The sequence below is a fragment of the Meriones unguiculatus genome, chromosome 7 (assembly GCF_030254825.1).
Source record: "Meriones unguiculatus strain TT.TT164.6M chromosome 7, Bangor_MerUng_6.1, whole genome shotgun sequence".
Classification (NCBI taxonomy): domain Eukaryota; kingdom Metazoa; phylum Chordata; class Mammalia; order Rodentia; family Muridae; genus Meriones; species Meriones unguiculatus.
In genome coordinates, this window is record NC_083355.1 from 26770968 (window position 1) to 26791134 (window position 20167).

The following is a 20167-nucleotide window of genomic DNA, read 5'->3' on the forward strand; positions in this document are numbered from 1 at the left end:
TGACCCCTTTGGGGGTCAAACGACCCTTTCACAAGGGTCACATCAAATATCTTATGTATCAGATAATCATCAAGATTCTTAATAGTAGCAAAAACACACTTTTAAGTAGCAACAGAAATAATTTTATGGTTACGGGTCACCCCAACACGAGGAACTGTATTAAAGGCACACAGAGGTATAAAGGTTGAGAGCCACTAGCTTAGTGGGTTTAAGTACTTACTGTGTAAATGAGCCTGAGCATCTGAGTCCCAACTCTGGAACCCAAGCCAAGGTAGAAAGTCAGAACTGACTCTGCAGTTATCTTTTGACCACCGCATGCATGCTGAGGCATGTGTGTCCCTCCACACAGACATCATATATAGTCAATAATAATACAACCGACCTTTTAAAAAATACTTCTTTTCTAGATAAACATGAGGTTCCTTCCCCCACCCCACCCCCCGTTCGACAGGGTCTGTGTAGCTCTACCTGTCCTGAAACTTGCTCTGTAGACCGGGATGGCCTTGACCTTAGCTATCTACCTGCCTCTGCCTCCCAAGTGCTGGGATTAAAGGCATGTGCCACCACACCTGGCTGAAAATTTTCTAGATAGAAATTTTGAAATAAAAGATTGAAATTATTTATAGGGTGTATATATTAGTGCTTGCCTAACACATAGGTTTAATCCTGGCATCATACACATAATTTGAGTGCACCATAATGAGAAAGAATAAGCTATTTTTAGGTAAAACCATACAACAAAATACTATGCAACACTTAAAACGTTGTTGTAGTATCCAGTCCCGGCACTTAGGAGACTGAGGCAAAAGAACCGCTTTACATTCACAGCTAGTCTAAGCCAGTGATGTCCCAAAGAGAGAGGGCAGAAGAAATGGGAGGGGAGCAGGATAGAGATGTTGAAGGGCTGGGGTATAGCCTTGTGCCAGAGTGCTTGCCTAATATGCATAATGTTCTCAATTCAATTCCCAGCCACTCCAGAAACAAGGTTCAAAACAGTGGATCTATAAAATCAGAAAGTTGGTTTTGTTATGACTTGTGTTGTTTTGGGTATGTTATGGGTTCTTTTCATTGCTTTGATTTTTGATTTTTTGAAACATGGTTTCACTCTTTCACTCTATAATGCCAGCTGGCCTGAATCTATATAGCTCAGGCAGGCCCTGAACTTGGGATAGTCCTCCTAACTCAGCTGGTATTGTAACTGTACGGTACAACACCAGCCCCAAAGGTTGTGTTTTTTTTTAAAGCATGAAAAATGACTGTGGGTAGCATATAATTTTTCTTTGCTTATGATATCTTGTTACTCTTCCCATGATAAAGGAAAGGGTAAATTCTAAACAAATTTAAATGTAAGTAATTAGATGAACTCTTTTGATTTGAGAGAAAGTTTTGGGGAAAAAAAAGAAAAGAAAACTATTCACACCTTTTAGTAACTCAAAGCTACCCATAGATTATTAAACTGTTTGACATGACCCAATGTAATACAAACCACATGTAATAAAATTAGCTGAATTGTGTCAATTATTTTCTTCTATGGATCTCAAGTACAGAACTCATTTCCAATGGTAATGAAAACAAATGAAAGAAACGAATTCTCCCTATTACCTCCTACCTACCCCAAATAAAACAATCCCTAATTCCCTGGGGTGGTGGTTGGCACCTGATATAAAAGCATCTGACAGATCTGCAAAGTTAAGCAAAGTAGCCTGTTAGGAGCTGAGTCAGGAAAACTGACTTCCTGTGTCTACATCCAGAGATTCACAGTGCAACAAGAGCCACCACCACTCCAGCATGAACTTTGTCTTGCTTTGATGTACACCTCATGAAAAAAATAAAATGTATGGTTAACATGTGTTAAAGGTTTAAAATTTAATACACTTGTAAAAAATATTGTGTTCCTAATCCAACCAAGTTTGAGGCTCTTAAACCAAATAAGACTGTATATTACAAAAGCTCGAGAGCAGGGCTTCTCAACCTCCCTAACTCTGTGACCCTTAACACAGTTCCTCACAATGTGGTGACCCCCAACCATAACATTATTTTCACTGCTATTTCATAACTGTAATTTTGTTATGTAGGATATCTGATAAGGGACTCCTGTGAAAGGGACATTTGACCCCACAGGAGGTTGTGATGCACAGATTGAGAACCATTGCTCTAGAGACTTCTTAACCAAGTTCATCTCTACAGAGAAAAGGATTACACCGTTCAAGTAATTTGGGGTCGGGGTGGGTGGGGGAGAGAAGAGAACCAAGATTTTGTAAATAGATAATTTTTAAAAAATTTTAATAAATTAATAATAAATAAATTCTTTAAGAAGTCACGGTGATTTGTTTTTCCTTCCTCTTATCTATCTATCATTCTAGCTACTAATACCTCCAGCCTGAATGCCTAGTTATTTTCACCTCAAGATTTTTCTCTTGGGCTAGAGAGATGGCTCAGAGGTTAAGGCTGCTCTTCCAAAGGTCCTGAGTTCAATTCCCAGCAACCACATGGTGGCTCACAATCATTTGTAATAAGATTTGGTGCCCTCTTCTGGCCTACAGGTGTTACATGTAGGCAAAACACTGTATACAAAATAAATAAAATTAAAAAAATTTTTTTTCTTTAATAATTAAAGAGTTCATAATATAAACAGTTTGGCAAAAATCTACCTCCTGAATATATTTGTGCACCTAAAAGCATGAAATCAAAGAGCTAGGGAAGAGGCAAACCTAAAAGAAAGGAGCACAGCATGTCAGGGTTCAGGAGAGTGATGAGTTACACCTTAGAGGAAGACCACGCACCTCTGAGTTGCCCTGGGCACTAAATAACCTAAGATCTGTAACTTCCACTTCATACTCTCGCCACATAAAAATATTTTACACTCTTTAAAATAGCTCACTGTGTAGGCTGTATTTCTTTGTCAGCTGGTTCTCAGGGAAACGGCATGAGCTCCAACAAGGCTTTTGCTCTAAATTTGAGGGGGAACATTTTCAAAGGAGCCCATTTTCTGGGATTCCAGGCTGTGATGACAAAATTCCTTTGAAGAGCAAAAATGCACTTTGATGAGAAGCCAATAATACAATGTTTGATGCAGGTGAGAGCCTCTTGCCGCTGCCTCACCAAGTGCTGGGATTATAGGTAGAAGCTACCATATTCAACCCTAGAGCTTTAGATTGGCAAGACAAAGGTCAGAGATGTCTTATATTAATATAAACACAGCTAACAATATACATAAAACCACATACTTAAATACAGGAGTTGGGATGGTGGCTTATACTAGAAAGCTGAGGCAGCATGATATTGGGCTTAAGATTGGTTTGAACTACATAGAGACCTTACCTCAAAACTAAATAAAATAAAATAAAGCAGGCAGAACTATCCTTGAGTTTAAAGTCAAACTGGTCTACATAGCAAGTTCCAGGCCAAGAAAGGCTGCATAATGAGACCTTGTCCCAAAAATAAATAAATAAATAAATAATAAGGTAAATGTCATGTTTTTATCATGAAGCAAAAAAAAAAAAAAAAAATTAAGTGTCCTTACTTTTTGTCTCTTTTGTAACATCAAAGTAAAACCAATCTCTATGATATTTCCTACAGGATGTTTTTCTTATAGGGCTAGTAAAAATCTAGAAACTAGAACTAGAAGGTGGCTAAGTGGTTAAGAGTACTGGCTGTTCTTCCAGAGAATTCAGGTTCAATTCCCAGCACCCACATGGCAGCTAACAGCCACCTATAAGTCTAGTTCCAGGGCATCCAATGTGCTTATCATGGCCTCTGTGGGTGCCAGGCACACATGTACTATTGTATGTATATACATACAGTCAATATAAATAAAAATAAGTAAATCTTAAGGTGTAGTGGTGTATGCCTTTAATCCCAATGCTTGGGAGGCAGAGGTAGACCTCTGATTTCCGGATTAGCCTGGTCTACAGAGCTTTCCAGGACAGCCAGGGCTACACACAGAAACAAAAGAGGAGGAGGCTAGAAGCCTTTCAGAACACTTTCAGTTGTTTCATTCATATATGTGTCACATAATCACTGCTGTACAGAACAAGTACATGGTTTTTTTTTTCTTAGATTTATTATTTATACAGTTTTCTTCCTGCACGCCATAAGAGGGCACCAGATCTCACTATAGAAGGTTATAAGCCACCATGTGGTTGCTGGAAATTGAACTCGGGAACTTTGGAAGAGCAGTCAGCGCTCTTAACCTCTAAACCATCTCTCCAACCCCCCAGAACAGGTATATGTTAACAGCCATAGAAAAATAACCCCATTAAAGACAATTTACAAAAAAAAAAAAAAAAAGACAATTTACAATTGCCACATGCTCCAGTGTAATATCTTCATAAGTAATTTGCCTAACTTCATTTGAAATAAACTAACTGAGCCTGGCATAGTACCTCATGCCCTTAATCCCAGCACTGGCAGTGGCGATCCAGACTGGTCTACATAGCAAGTTCCAGGATAGCCAGGGCTACATAGAGACCCTGTCTCAAAAAATAAGATCAAAAGTAACTAACAAACAAAAGAAGAAAGGAGAGAGAAAGGAGGGAAGGATGGAAAGAGAGAAACTAATCAAGGGAAGAATATAGCTTTTGTCTGCCTTTTATTCTCTGTATGAGTATGTATGCATGTGTCTGTGTATATGTGCAGAAAACAAACTTAAGTAATTGTATTTGTTTTTGGTTTTTCGAGGCAAGGGTTCTCTGGCTGTCCTGGAACTTAAGAGATCTGCCTGCCTCTGCCTCCTGAGTGTTGGGATTAAAGACGTGTGCCACCACACCCAGCTTTGTTTTTGTATTTTTAAAGGCAGGGTAGCTCATTTGTCAGGTATAAAATAAGCAAGACTAGCTGGCCAATGAGCCCTAGAGATGGCTCTGTCTACCCATCCCTCCAGCACTGAAATTATAAATATCCAACTGCTATCTCTCTTCTCAGCCTCTCTGCATTTTAGATTTAAACTTTTAAACTGGATGAAAGGAAAGAAGTAACCAGCCCCAAATGAAATCCCCAGCTGTAACACCTGCCACTTTGTAATTTTATGCTGATGTTACTTTCTCCCCAAGTAAAACTCAGCCTTGAAAGCAACTGGTACAGACTCTTTTAGTTCACAACTCTACAGCACAGTGACTAGGTTCTAAGAACATATGTTTGTTGTTGCTGTTGTTGTTTAAGAAAGAATTTTGTGTAATGAGATTCCCATAAAAGTCTGTGACTCAAAGGAACATGGAGAGTCAAAACTTTAGACACAGATAGTTAAAATAAATCTGGTATAAATTCAGGTCATTAAAGAAAAGACAGGAATGACCTAACTTTTGAGGACATTTCCGAAAGAGGAGGACCCTGCTTCACTTCAATGTTGAGGCTTTCATGGACCTGGGCTAACTGTTGACCTAGACCATGGGCAATCTTCTGGAGAACTTAGCATATCAAGTCAGACAAGCAGCATTCTTCATAGTTTTTCTGGGAACAAAGTTGAATAGGGCCCTGAGTAGAGCTGAAGAAAACTATTAAGCAGTAGAAGTAGCCCTTGGTAAAAATGACACCTTGGCTGTCCCCAAGGCTATCCCAGCAATGTATACCCTGCCCTAAGCAAAGAATTTGTGCAAAATTTCTTACCCAGAGTTGGATAAATGGAAACACTGAATTTTTCACAGAATGCACTTACATTTTTAAGTTTCAAAATGCTTACTCTGAAGGAGGAGCAAATTATAGTCACAGTAAAGCCCTGGCAACCACTGTAAATTATTTTCTTCTGTATTTCAGAGAATAACATCAATAGTCTTCCAAATAGAGCATGTGATAGCTGAAGAATAGCAGTTTGAGAAAGTAACCAATAGTTAATCTCTTCTGTTTACTTTTTGCAAAATGTTCTGAGTCACCATTCTCACCTCCTGTTCTACAGCCTTCAGAGGTTCAGGACTATGGCTGACCTGGGTAGAGGGAAAAATTATAAAAGAAGAAAAAAAGCGTTTACTCGGTGTTAATAAATCTATATTTTTGGTTTATACTACTTCTTAGGCTATAACTCCATTCATTACCTCCTGTGTTTAAAATGAGGCTTTGGAAATTCAGATACAGTGGCCCTTGCCTGTGATCCCAGCTCTGGAAAGCTAAAGCAGGAAGACTAAAGGCTGAATGCTGACCTAGGCTTCATGGTGATTTCTGGGCCAGCCTTGGAACACAGCAAGTCCTTGTCTAGGGTGGGATGGTTTACCAAGAAAAGGAGCTTGCTGCCAAATCTGACAACCTCAGTCCAACCCTCAGAACCACATGGCAGAAGGACAGAACCAACTCCCGAAAGCTGCCTTTGACGCCCACATATACACTTGAACACATGCAAGCCCCCCACAATATTTTTTTAATGTAAAAGACATTAAGACCTATCTCAAGATACAAAAATTACAGCCAGACATGGCAGAGCAGGCCTTTAATCCCAGCACTTGGGAGGCAGAGGCAGGCGGATCTCTGTGAGTTAGGAGGCCAGCCTGTCTATATAGAAAGAATATCAGGACAACCACAGCTACATAGAAAAACCCGGTCTCAAAAAACCAAATAACAAAACAAAACAATCCAACTCATTACTGCTAAGATTCCAAGTTTATGATATAATGAAGTAATAATGTTCTACATGAGACTCCACCTGGGTCAGGGTTTTAACTCATATTTTCTCATACTGTTATTTTGTATGTGTATATATGTGTGTGGTGTATGGGCACACACAAACTACGGACATTCCAATGTGCCAAACATGAAAATGTTTGCTATGCCCTTTCTTTTCCCCTCACCATTACTGAAACTGATAAGTAACACCAAGGATCAAAAACAAGCATTTTTTTCTATTTATTTCTATCTATGATTTTTCTTCTCAGACATAAAAACAAAAAAAGCAAGCAGGGACTCTCTTCAAACTAAAGCAACATTGAATTTTAAATATTCTTGGTTTGGAAATTTATCAAACTCCCCCGTCACCTGATTTAATTAGCTAGGTGTGGAATATGTATCTATAACCCCAACATTTAGAAGGTGGAGGCAGAAGGATCAAGAGTTCAAGGGCAATCTCTGCTACATAGGGAGTTCAAGGGCAGTATGGGCTTCATGAGAACTAGTGTCAAAAAGAAAAAAAAAAAAACTGCTGGTGGGGAAGATTTAATTCATATTTATATTATTTACATTAATTATCCATAATTGTTAGCCCCTACATGTACTTTTTTACACTAGAAACTGAATTGTAGATATAAAAATGATTTTTATCCAATCTAAATATATATGTGTATTACTCTCTACTGAAAATATAAGTTGGCAATATTATATTAAAAATTTTAAGCATTGTAGAAAATAAGCAGATGGAACTAGCTATCAGAACACGCAGAGCAAAACTCATTGGTACCCATGGTGGTTCAGGCCTTCATTCCCAGAAGAGGCAGAGGCAAGCAGATTTCTTTGAGTTTTGAGGCCATTTACCTATTAAGTTCCAGGACAGCCAGGAACACATGATAACACTCTGTCTCAAATAAAACAAAAGTTAAATTAATTTAAAAATAGAACAACAAAAACTCACTGAGATTCCATCTTATTCCAGTTTGCATGGCAATCATTAAGAAAACAAATAACGACCACTAGTGAGAATGAACAAAAGGGAACCCTTATATCCTGGGGCAGGAATGCAAACTATCCCAGCCTCTGTAAAAATCAGCATGGAGATTTCTCAAAAAACTAAAAGTCTACCATATAACCCCACTATATCACTCAGAGGTATTCACCCAAAGAACTCCAAGGTGATCCACCACAGAGACATTTGCACATCAATTCTGCTCAACACTGTTAACAATAGCTGTGGAGCCAACCAGGTGTTCAACAATATAAATAAGGGAAATGGGAAGTACATCCATCAAAGGGGAAAAAGGTAACAAAGGGATGGAAATATAGTTCTGAGGATAAAGCGTTCACCAGGCAAGTGTGAGGATCTGAGTTTATATCCCATAAAAAGTTTATATCCCATGGAAAGCCAGGTGAGGCAGTACATGTCTACAATTCCAGTGCTCCTAAAACAGAAGCAGGAGATATCTGGAAGCTTGAAGACCATCAGTGAACAGTAAAGATAAAACAGGACAGAAGGTAAGGACTGACAGACAACCTCAACTCTCATGCTATATATATAGCACACACACAAACACATACATATGTCATATCGGAGAGGGAGGTGTTCTCTTTACAAAGGTATAAAGTCTGCTAGATGGGGTGGCACACACCTTTAATCCCTGCCCTCAAGAGGCAGAATAGAGAAAATCTTGAGTTCAAGGCCAACCTGGTCTATATAGCCAATCACAGACTGTCCAGAGCAACACAGTGAAACCCCTATTTAAAAGCAAACAACACACACACACACAAATAAACACTAACAAGAAATCATATTACAGATACTGAAGAGCTGGTTCAGTGATTAAGAGCCCATGCTGCTCTTCCAGACGACTAGGATTTGGTTCCCAGCACCTACATGGTGACTCACAACAGTCTATAACTCCAGCTTTGTGAGATCCAATGCCTTCTTCTGATCTCTGCAGGCACCAGGCACACCAATGGTGGACATACATACAAGTAGGCGAAGCACTCATAATATATAAAATATAAAATTAAAAGTGTTAAATGAAAAAAACAAGTTGCAAGAAAAATACTTAGAGCACAAGCCTAATTTATCTCAAAAATATAAAAACTGTAAGCATGTGCTATCAATACGCACATATAAAAGCCAAGGTCTGTCCTGGGCATAGTAGCACAAGCATGTTATTCCAGCTACTCAGGAAGTTGAGGCCCTTTACTTTTTTCTTATTCTGAAACATTTAAATATCAGTGAGTATTTAATAAACACTGTGTGTTGATGACTTAAAAGAAGACACATAAAATATAAGCTTTAAACACCAACGTTTTCAAATGGTGTTTTTTATTAATTTTAATTCTCATCACATATAAGCATCTTGGTAACATACAACACAATAAATGTGCAATAAAAGCCAGCCCTGACGTTGTATGCCTACAATTCTGACATTCAGGAGGCTGAATGACCTTTAAATTCAAGGTCACCCTGGATACACAGTGAGTTCTAGACCAGCCCTTGACTAGAGTGAGACCTGTCTCCAAAATAAAAGGAAACAAATTTCCACAAAGAAATAATTCTATCTTCTTTTCTCCAAACAAAAGTTTAAAACGAATGACAAGACTAAGTCTATCCTTTTACAATTTCACAGCACCACAAGCCTATCAAACCTTTTTTCAGAACCTATCAAATCAGGATACATGTGCAGGGAGAAATACACAGGCAAAAAAAACCTATAAGTATGAGACAAATTCCTTATGTTCTGGTCACAAGCAAAAAGAGTATGGAACCACAATGCATAATCTATTTTTGTTTTTAATTTCTGCTATAGTATAAAATTATCTCAAAAGTTTTTTTTAACTTTGCTATTTTAAAATTTAATTTCTTAAAAGGAATAAGACAGCAGAAATATGGTGTAGCTACTATTGAGATTCAAGCTCGTAAAGACCAAGGAAACAGGAACAATTCCTGAACTTTCCCACACACAGAAGAGGACGGAAGACTCTCAGCAAGAATGCTGGCTCTGTTTAGTTTCCTGCTCTGTATGCTAAGCACATCCCCTAAGAATGCAGCACAGACTGACCATTGCCTTTACATACCGGGTCCTGCCAACGTGAGCTTCTCACAGTGGATCTATAAAAGTATTTCACGTCATAATTTTGTAAAATGATTCTCTAAAAAAAATTACTAAGTAGGTACAATCCAGTCCTTGTAATTACTTACAATTGTTTTTCTCATTCTAAAAGTCATATCCTGCCAACAATCAATAACCCAGAATACTATTCAAAGGGAGCACTTTTGGGGGAATATATACACACATGTGTGGAGAGGCAGCGATAAGCAAATACATTCCCTATTCACAAACTTTTCATGCTCATTTTTAAAAAAGATTTATTTATATAGCATTCTGTCTGGATTTGTGCCTGCAGGTAAGAAGAGGGCACCAGATCTCATTATAGATGGTTCTGAGCCACCATGTGGTTCTGGGAATTAAACTCAGGACCTTTGGAAGAACAGTTCAGTGCTCTTAACCTCTGAGCCATCTCTCCAGCCCCTCATGCTCATTTTTTAAGACCTTGGTTGATTACTCATTACAGCATTGCTTATAAGGGCAAAACCTAGGAAAACTAAAGTGTCCCACTCAAGGAAGACTGGAATTGCAGTTAAGAACGTGATTGATTCCCTCCCCTGCCCATCTTCTAGGATTCTGGTGTCTCCATTTTTCTCTTTTGTTGTCAATTCTCCTACTGAATTCTTCTAGGCACACAAAAAATTAGTCTTTCCTGTTTGCTTTTCCTCTTCCCCTGCCCTCTCCATCCTTTAATCTCCTCCTGCCACTCTAGCTTTCTCGAACAGGCTATTCTTCATTTGAGTCACATGTACTCCTCTTATTTGCTATGCAACTCAAACTGCTTGAACCTACATCTATACATTTTCAAATTTGCTCCTCCTTCATGTTCTCCTCACTGACTAAGGCCCAGACACCCATGCCTGCTAGCTCAACTTGGCTAGGCCTTTATTATTCTTTCAGGAACTGAGACACACGTTAGGCTACCCTGCTAACTGGATATCCTTTACCCTGCTGCAGCTCTTACTCTAAACCAGGCTATCACCACACAGAGCTAACTCTGCTTGCTCTGTCCTCTCTGCTGTCTGTTCAGTCTGACCTGTGCAGAGAAAGGAAGGCAAGACAAAGCACTGCTACACGACAGTACTGAGAGTACGGTTATCATCGGAGGAATTGCCTTTTGTTTGCAAATTCCTACTTTATTTATTCATAATGTCACTCAGTTAGATGAAAAAGCTGGCCTTGGGTTCGAGGTATAGGTCAGTGGTAAAGAATTTGTATAATATGAATAAGACCCTAGGTCCAAACCCCAGAACCACAGGGATGGGGTCAGGGTAGAGGAAAAATTCTCACTTGAACATTTTTACTCATTCTCATATTTAGCATTTCTATGACTCATTTTAAAAAAGGGGGAAAAAAAACTGCTTTGCCCATTTGCTTTATTTTTAGCAATTCAGTTGAAGTTCTACAGTAAGAGAGTTCAGTTAATGATAAAATATAAAACTTCCATTTTCCTCCTTGTACTTGTCTTAAAATTTTGATTTGAGGACATTAATCCAGTGACAGCAATGGTGCAGAGGGGTACTGAAGGAGAAGGCCAGCCTGAGCAAGACCCTGGAGGAGCAGGAAGAAAGGAAAGAAAAAAAGAAAGGGTAGTGGCTGAGGGAAGGAACAGAGAGCTAAGAGGAAGGCTTCATGTAAACTGTGGTTCTTGGGGTTGGTCTTGAAAGGGCATGTTTGTGGCAGTAACTAAAGCAGGGTAAAACTTTAATATAATCCAGAAATGCAAATGGGTGTAGAAACCTAGAGTTCAGGAAAGGGGTCATGGCTGGAGATAAACTTGGGAACAGCAATGTTCAGACATGGAACTTGAACCAACTAGATTAGGAAAAGTGCAGCAGTTTAAGTATTGACTCTCCAGTATTTAGAGGACTCAAAAGAAGTGAAATTAACAGGGAAGAAAGAGCAAGTGGGAGATGAAGCCACTCTACCATGCAAACTGAAGGAAGCCTTTCAAGAACCTGAATATACTCAAACCGATAAATGATTTAAAAAAAAAAAAAAAAGGCAAGGTGAGGACTGAATTTTCCACTAAGGTTTGCAAGTAGAATGTCTGGGGTCAGCTCAACCAAAGGTATGTTGGTGCTTCAGAAAGGTAGGAGAGGAACAGGATGAAGAGAAACCGCTCCCCAAATATCCCCGGCTGCGGCCCCACACGCAGCATTGTTGTTGCTGTTGTGTCTCCTCTTATAACTCCTTTTGCGCAATATTCCCACTTGCTTGCCCATTCCCACAGTTACCCCAACATAGCATCTTTCTCTACAACCCTGCTTTATATTGTTTACTATGATATCACATACTAATAAATAAATTACACTGTAAGATCTTCATAGTTGTATATATCTTTTTTCTCCCTCTCTTTTCTTTTTTATTTCTCTGCATAGCCCTGGATGTCCTGGATTCACTTTGTAGACCATGCTGGCTTTGAACTCAGAGATCCACCTGCCTCTGCCTCTAAAGTTCTGGGATTAAAAGCAAGCGCCATCACACCCAGTTTTACTTTGCTTTCTTTATGATACAAACAATACTTGAAATTCTATCATTTACTTGTCTACCTCTGAAAAAGTGTATTAGGAAATATGTTTAAAAAAAAAAAAGACTTAGGGGCTGGGGAGATGGCTCAGAAGTTAAGAACACTGGCTGTTCTTCCAGAGGTCCTGAGTTCAATTACCAGCAACCACATGGTGGCTCACAATCATCTATACTGAGATTTAGTGCTCTCTTCTGGTGTGTAGGCAGAACATTGTATACATAATAAATAAATACATAATTTTTTTTTAAAGACTTAAAACAGTTTTAGGTGCATGACTCTAGAAACTCTCAGGATTCTTGCAACATTGACAGATCTCTTACACCAGGAAATTTTCAACAAATCAAAAAAGAAGGTTTATAACTTTAACATCATCAGCAAATCTCCTTTGTACATTCTTCCATCAAAGTTTTTTATTGCTTCCTATTACACTGTTTAAAACTCATCATGTGATTTTTATCATAGAACATTCTCATATTAATCTTACTTCAAAAAAAGTGTTAGGCCTGTTGTTGTGGCACACAGCTTTAATCCCAGTACTTGGCAGACAGAGGCAGGCTGTTCCCTGTGAGTCTGAGGCCAGCCTGGTCTAAAAAGCGAGTCCAGGACAGCCAGAGCTATTACCCTGTCTCGAAAAACAAACAAACAAACAAACAAAAAATGTTCTAGCAAAATTAAAGTCACTTATAATCATGACCTTTGATTATTCTTTTCACAGTGAAGTCAAAGCATGGCCTAAACATAGCTAGGTCGTTATCAAAGTTCTCAGGAGAAATGAGAAAGAGCTGTGGCAACCATGTAAAAAGTTGGGAACAGTGAGTAGTGCACACCAGCACCATCCAGGGCATAAGCATGAGTGAACACACACACATGCCAACATACCAGCCTGCTCCAATTCCTGTCTCATATGAAAACCAAGATGAGAAGCTATGTGACATGCTTAGGACATGGTCCATGTGGGAATCAAGCCCTCACTCCCAACTCTTGACAAAGTTAGAGAAAAGTATCTGGTTAACAGCAGGGACTTAAGCAAGCAATAACACGGATTCTACTTAGCAGACATACTTCTACAGTGTACCACCTAGTCTCTAGAAACCCGAGCTTTTCCCCAGATCAAGCAGAAACAGATTGGATTTTGCTTTACAAACTTTTGGGGGCATAAAAAGTTATCTTTGTATTTTCAGGGTAGATAAAATCCATTATTAATGATTTCTTAATTGGTTCATAACTTGTCAATAAGGTTCTGTCATAGTGTACTACTGGATTTAATAAAAAACAACTACAAATAATCTTCCCTTACAGTTCAGTCTGGATAGTAATTAAAACATGGCTGCCACATGGTACGTATTTTTTATATGCTATAAGTATCCTTCCTACTTAAGTTTGTTTTGGAAAAGGGAACACAGGAAGTGAGCAATTGAGAGAGGTATTTTCTAAGATCTACTAAACCTACAAGTACATAAGAAAAAAGTGTGACTACAGAATGAAGAACAAATGCTTCTTAGTGACAGCACCATTGACATATTCTGAACACAAGTAACTTCTAACAAATTATACATGAAACGGGACAGGCATACTTAGTGTCTAAGATTGTTCTGAGAGGAAGAGAACTTTCAGAAGCTCAGTGACTGCCTACTACTTTGAGTACATATTAAAAAAATCAATGAAAAGTTTTAAATATCTCTTCTATCTACAGCTGAAAAGATCGTTCATATTATCTCAGAAGACATCTAAGCAAATAACTTGGACCTGGAGAGTCATCTCAATACTGAAGAGCACTTTTCTGCTCTTCTAGAGGATCCTGGTTTGGTTCTCAAACCAAATACCCATAAGCCGTATCACTCATATCCAGGTAGCTTACACCTAAAATGGCTTCTCCTGGCCTTCTCGAGCACTTCACTCAGGGGGCGCTACTCATAAATACACATAAAGATAAAACAATTCATTTAAAATAATGTTCTAGCTGCATGTGATGGTGCATGTCTATAATCCTAGCACTCAGGAGATTGAGGGAGGAGAATTACAAGCGTAACACCAGCCTGGGATACAAAGTGTGACCCCGTTTCAACAACAAAACATATGCTGAGTTTCTACAATTTGCTGATCACTTTCTAAATGCTCAGAATGCAACAGTACCTAAGTTCCCTGTGATTATGTTCTCACAGAGAGCAACAAAATAAATAAGTAAATGGCTTAATCTTTCAGAGGATATTAACAGGTACTTAACTCTTGAGAACTATGAGGAAAAAGCAAGAAGGATGTAAGGAACGAAAGATGTAACTCAGTTGGCAGAGCGCTTACCTAGCATGTATAGGAAGCCTTTGTTCAATTCCCAGCACCACATTAACCAGGTGCATTCACACATGCCTTCTATAATTCTAGCAGTCAGGAATTGGACTCATATCAGAAGTTCAAGGTCATTCTTGACTATATAGTGAGTTGGAAACTAGCCTGAAATACCTTGAGACCATGTCTTGCCAAAAAGAAGGAGAAAGAATTCATCTCTATATAAACCAACAGGCAGCCTGTTTGTTTAATGATACAGTAGATTTTACAATAAGCCAAACCTTTTTCTTTTTTCTTTTTGGAGACAGGATCTTACTATGTGGCTCTTGCTGAATTGAAACTCACTATGTAGATCAGGCTGACCTTGAACTCACAGAGATCTGCCTGTCTCTACTACCGAGTTCTAGGATTGGATTAAAGGTGTGCTCCACTTGTGTCTGGCTGGCTTTCATTTTATAGACCATAATTAAATTTTTATGTTTGTTCCTTGAGGTAAGGTCTATGTTGCCCAGGCTGAGCTCAAATGATAGTGTTCTCTTCCTCTCCCCTTCTCTGTCTAATGTTGAGCTAGGATCTCACTCTGTAGTAGAGGCTGTCTTCAAAGGCAGCCTATGCTAGCTACTTCGATTGCAAATCAAATTGACTGAAACCCTCCTGCTTCAGCCAACCTATTAGCTACAATTATAGCTGCATGCAATCATGACTACCTTAAAAACATTTTTGAATGGCTAGGTATGGTGGCACATGCCTGTAATCCCAGCACTCAGGGAGGCAGAGGTGGGCTGATCTCTGTGAGTTCGAGGCCAGCCTGGTCTACAAAGCCAAGGCTACACAGAGGAACCCTGTCTCAAAACAAAACAAAACAAACAAACCCAAAACAAAACATTTGAGTATTACTAATGTATCTCTTCTTAGAATACCTTATTAATTACATTTATCAATTATTCACTGAATTGTTCTAGATCAAAATATACTCTCTAAAAAGTTAACACTAGGTCATTTTAGCTAAACACAATGCATTTTATAGATCACTTTCATAAAGTAGTTTTAAAGAAGGAAAAATGTATTTTTTTTTCCAATGAAATTATAATTTAGTGTGCTGGGCATACCTGCAATCCTACCACTTTGAAGGAAGGCTGAGGTAGAAGGACTACATTGAGTTCAAGGTCAATCTGGGCTTCATGTGAGACTCTGGTTCTCATTAACGAGAAATATAATAAAGTAAAGCCCTACTATAGTGTGAACCAAGGATTTTTAGATGGCAGTAATTTTCAATTAAATAATAGGAAGGGCTAGAGAGATGGCTCAGTGATTAAAAATACTTGTGGCTCATGAAGATGACCCGGGTTCCATTCCTAGCACCCACACTGAGTGGCTTACAACTACCTGTAACATCAGTTCCAGGGGATTCAGTGCCCTCTTACAGCCTTCACAGGCACTACATCCAGGTGGGACACATATAGACAACAAGCTGGTACACAGACACATGAAATTTTGATCATGCTCCCGACCCAGAGTTGAGGATTAGCAAGATGGTTCAGTGGCCGAAGTGTATTCAGTACAAGCCTGACTACCTGAATTCTATTCCTAGAACCTACAGTGAAAGAAAGAATTCCCCAAAGTTGTCCCCTGACTTCCACACATGTGCCCCACCACCAACAATACTACTAAAAATAAATTGCTAGAATTTCTGGATATAAGATGCAAAAAGCAGTAACAAACAGCAACAAGAACACCCTAAGTTGATCCCCAGTACCACAAAAACAAAATAAAAATAAAAAACCAAACACGAACAAACAAAATCCCAATTAGGTCCACAAGTCACTGCACCCTAAGTTCTAGATTCACATTACATAGACTAAATATAAAATCCTTGTCATTAGTATACTAGGGCAAGATTGTGCTGGTATAGTTTTATGTCAACTTGACACGTTAGAGCAATCAGAAAAGAGGGAACTTAAATCGAGAAAATGCTTCCATTAAAATCTGGGAATAGGCAGGGTTGTAGGGCATTTTCTTAATTAGTGATTAATGTTGGAGGGCCCAGCCCATTGTGGGTGGTGCCATCCCTGGACTGGTGGCCCTGGCTTCTATAAAAAAGCAGGCTAAACAAGCCGTATGTAGCAAATCAGTAAGCAGCATTCCTCCATGGCCTCTGCATCAGATCCTGCCTCCAGGTTCCTGCCCTGACTTTCTTCGATGATAAAGTGATGTACACCCCAAATAAATCCACTCTTCCCCAAGTTGCTTTGGTCCTGGTGTTTCATCATAGCAATAGTCACCTTAACTAAGCTAAAGATGTAACAGTATTTGGTTTTGTTTTTCTATATAACTTAAAATTAACTAGCAAAACCATACAACCTGGAAAGAGCTCATCTAGGTTTTTTGTTTTTAAGATAACCTTCAAATTAAACTGTATATAAACTATTATATTTTTTAAATTTAGGTTTCATTTCTTTATTTGTGTGGGGTGAGAGGTGACCTGGAGCTGTGGCAGTTGTGTAGAAGTCAGAGGGTAGTCAGGAGTTGGTTCTCTCCTTCCACCATGTGGGTCCTGAGTATGAGCCCTTGTCAGGGTTAGTGGCAAGCACTCTCACCCAGTAAACTATCTGGCCAGCACTAAACTGGCCAGAAAACCTTTGGTTTTCTGCTATTTCTATTTGAGTAAGAACGATTATAAAACATACTGATAAAGCTTACCTTCAGGCTGGTATGAGAACGTGGTTGACTTAATTCCTGAAATTTCCATTGCTCTGATCCTGGGGTCTCGCCTCCTTTCTGAGTGTCAGGTGTAAGCAACCCATCTCCAGCAGGTAAAGGGAAAATCCCTAATGATATGGGACGTTCTTTTCTATTTGAAGAGAGGAGAAAAAAAATTCATCTTAGTTTTTCATTTACCATGATTGTAAGTTAGGATCCTGGGCTGTGAAGAGAGCTGTAATCCCAGCTATTTGGAAGATGACAGGATAACAAAGTCAAGGTCTTCCCCGGCCATGGGAATCTGGGAAGCTGAGTCTCATTAGTTTGCAATCAGCACTCCTAAATAATACTGTAGGCACATCTGAATAAGTATATACTAAAGAGAAAGGACAGTCTAAAGAGTTTACATTGCCCCAGAAACTAAGAGAAGTGTGGAGAAACTGTTTAGATACTGGTTTCAGCTGGCTGTTTTGGAGTTGTTGAGAGATGATGTCTCAGTACTTAGCCTGGTCTGACCCTGAACTGGAGATGCTCCATCCAGCCTTGGTGGTCTGGTCTGGTAACCATGGAGAAGAGCTGAGTTTTGATCATGTAGGTTAGCAGTCATGAGGAGCAGGCAAAGGCAACCTCCCCAGTCCCTTGTTCCTAGTTTTCTCAATTCCCCAAGCTACAGTGTTTTTAGGGTAGGCTTATCTCTGCCTAAGGGAAAACGAACACACTCTTTGAAACAGGGATATTATTCAATAGTAAAAATTCAAAGAGTTTTTTTTTTAATCAAAGTTCTGTTTTTCTACAAATCATACTATATTAGTTCCATTAGGCCAAGTACAGATAAGACAACTACTGCCAGGAAGAAAAGAGCAGCTCTTTTCAAACTTTTCTTCACTGAGAGTGTTGGTGCATACCTACAGTCCCAGCACTTAAGAGCTCTTGAGTTCAAGGCCATCCTTTACTACAAAGCAAGATAGAGGCCAATCTGTTTTACATTAGACCCTGTCTCACAAACAAAAACAAAACAAAACAAACAAAAAACCCCAAGGCTGGAGGGATGACTCAGTGGATAAAGGCCACTGCCACCAAGCCTGACAAGCTGAGTGCCCTTGTGGCAGGAGGAGACTCCTCCAGGCTGTCTTCTGATCTCCACACACACACTCTCATAATAAAGAAATAAAAGTAATTTTGAAACAAAATAAACACTAGTCCACTGTTTTATAAGAAGGTTTTACTTTTTTCTTAATGGACTATACAGTACATATTTCATGTTTATATTTCCAGGCAACAGAACTTGTTTCTTGACATTATTAGCTCTTACTTTGAACTACATCGGTTCTGCTTCTTTGTTCTTAAGTCACAACCCTCTTTTTTCCCTCATTAAACAATAGCAAGTTTTTGTTTTTCTTTAATGAAAACATGTTAGCCTGATGTCTATTCCCAATTTTGGAAAACATATTTTGGGAAGAGAAATTCCCAAACTACTATTTGACTTTATTTTCTAACAAGTTTTCATGCCCCAAGAAAAAAAGCAAGCAGCGATTTAAAGTAAAAAAGCAAGCAGGGATTTAATCAGTGTGTCTAATATAAAGCTAAGAAGATAGCATAGATTTCATGAGAATCCATCACATGGACTCTAACAAAACTTGAGATATGAGTCAGTCATTAGAATCATCTTCCCATATAAACACCTTTCTACATGTATGGAATACTGAACACATTTTAAACAGCTGACCAAAGAGTCTTCTTTAAACCCAAGTTTTACTTCATGCTGCATCGATACAATCCAAAATAACAGTAAAATTCCCATCTCTCTATTTTGCTTTTTTATCACTTTTTCAGAGAAACAAATCTCTAGGAAGGGGGAAAATAAGTTGCCTTTCCTTTCTCTGCTCCAGCTCTAGAAAACTATTATCACCATATGTTCCTCTGTGTATTCATCAATTAGATAATTTCTAGGTGCAAGATGTAGAGTTACATAAGTTTGACAGTATTCTACTCTCAAAACAAAATTCTTGGAAGGCAAACACTAGTCTTGGACTTTGTTGGTGTGCATATTTGGTATTGTCCGTATTAACTCTTCAATAAAGGTAACAAAAACGTAAACCAAAAAATGGGTAGCTTGTAGAAAAATACCAAGTGGCAGATTTAAATCCCTAAACTAAAACACTTGCTATCATTGCCCAGCCATTTTAATCCCTAAAAGCAAAACTGGCAAATATCAGCATCTTTGTTATATTCTCTAGCTAGTAGCTTTAGTTGCAGGTACTGATTTTTTTTTTTGTTGACTACTTAAATATTAGCCTATATGTATAACTGATTTTGAAAATACATATTTCAAATAGCCTCTTGGCTATACTCACAAGGACTGAGCCAGATGACTGATTTACTTTACCTAATCAAACCAACCAGGAAATAGGACTGCGTTCCCAGATTTCAGAATTGGAAAACTGATGTTCCAAAACTTTATATAATAGTAACTGGCAGGATTGAGATAAGAACCAGTTCTATTAAAAATGTAAAAATATACAAATAACTGTGTACTTGATGTACTTATATAATGGACCATATATTGTGCAAATATAATGAAGCACAAAATAATAGCTCACTTGTTTTTTTTTAAAATCAGTCACTGAGGTAAATAGCTTAAGAGGTGCAAACTAATAGATTAAGCAAATTGCCAAAGGCTCCAGGGCTGCATACATAGGACAGTGCAGCTCCAAAGTCTTAGCCAATGCATGGCAGTGCTTTTCCAACAAAGCCTAAGACTAAGGCAGCCCTTAATATTAGTTGTATATTAATATTATATATATTTTTGAGTCTACAGGTTTTTAATTTCCTTACATCCTAAGTACACACTAACTTGTGCACAACTCTTTTATGTACTAATATATACAAAATAGTCAGATTGTTCCTCATTTTTATACTTCAGGAAAGTGAACTGTAGTCCCAG

General features: G+C 38.5%; 1 protein-coding gene across 15 annotated transcripts in view; it reads right to left on the reverse strand.

Annotated features, from left to right (window-relative positions):
* Spag9 (sperm associated antigen 9) overlaps positions 1 to 20167 on the reverse strand; it is a 130054-nt gene that overhangs the window by 59687 nt on the left and 50200 nt on the right. For 8 of the 15 annotated variants that reach the window (XM_021643109.2, XM_021643108.2, XM_060386963.1 and 5 more), the window contains one exon: positions 17224 to 17374. In XM_021643109.2, coding sequence (XP_021498784.1) covers positions 17224 to 17374 — 151 coding nt within the window. Of the gene's footprint in view, positions 1 to 5876; positions 5919 to 17223; positions 17375 to 20167 lie in introns of all 15 variants that reach the window. The other 7 variants (XM_021643104.2, XM_021643101.2, XM_060386959.1 and 4 more) reach the window with 1 other exon arrangement.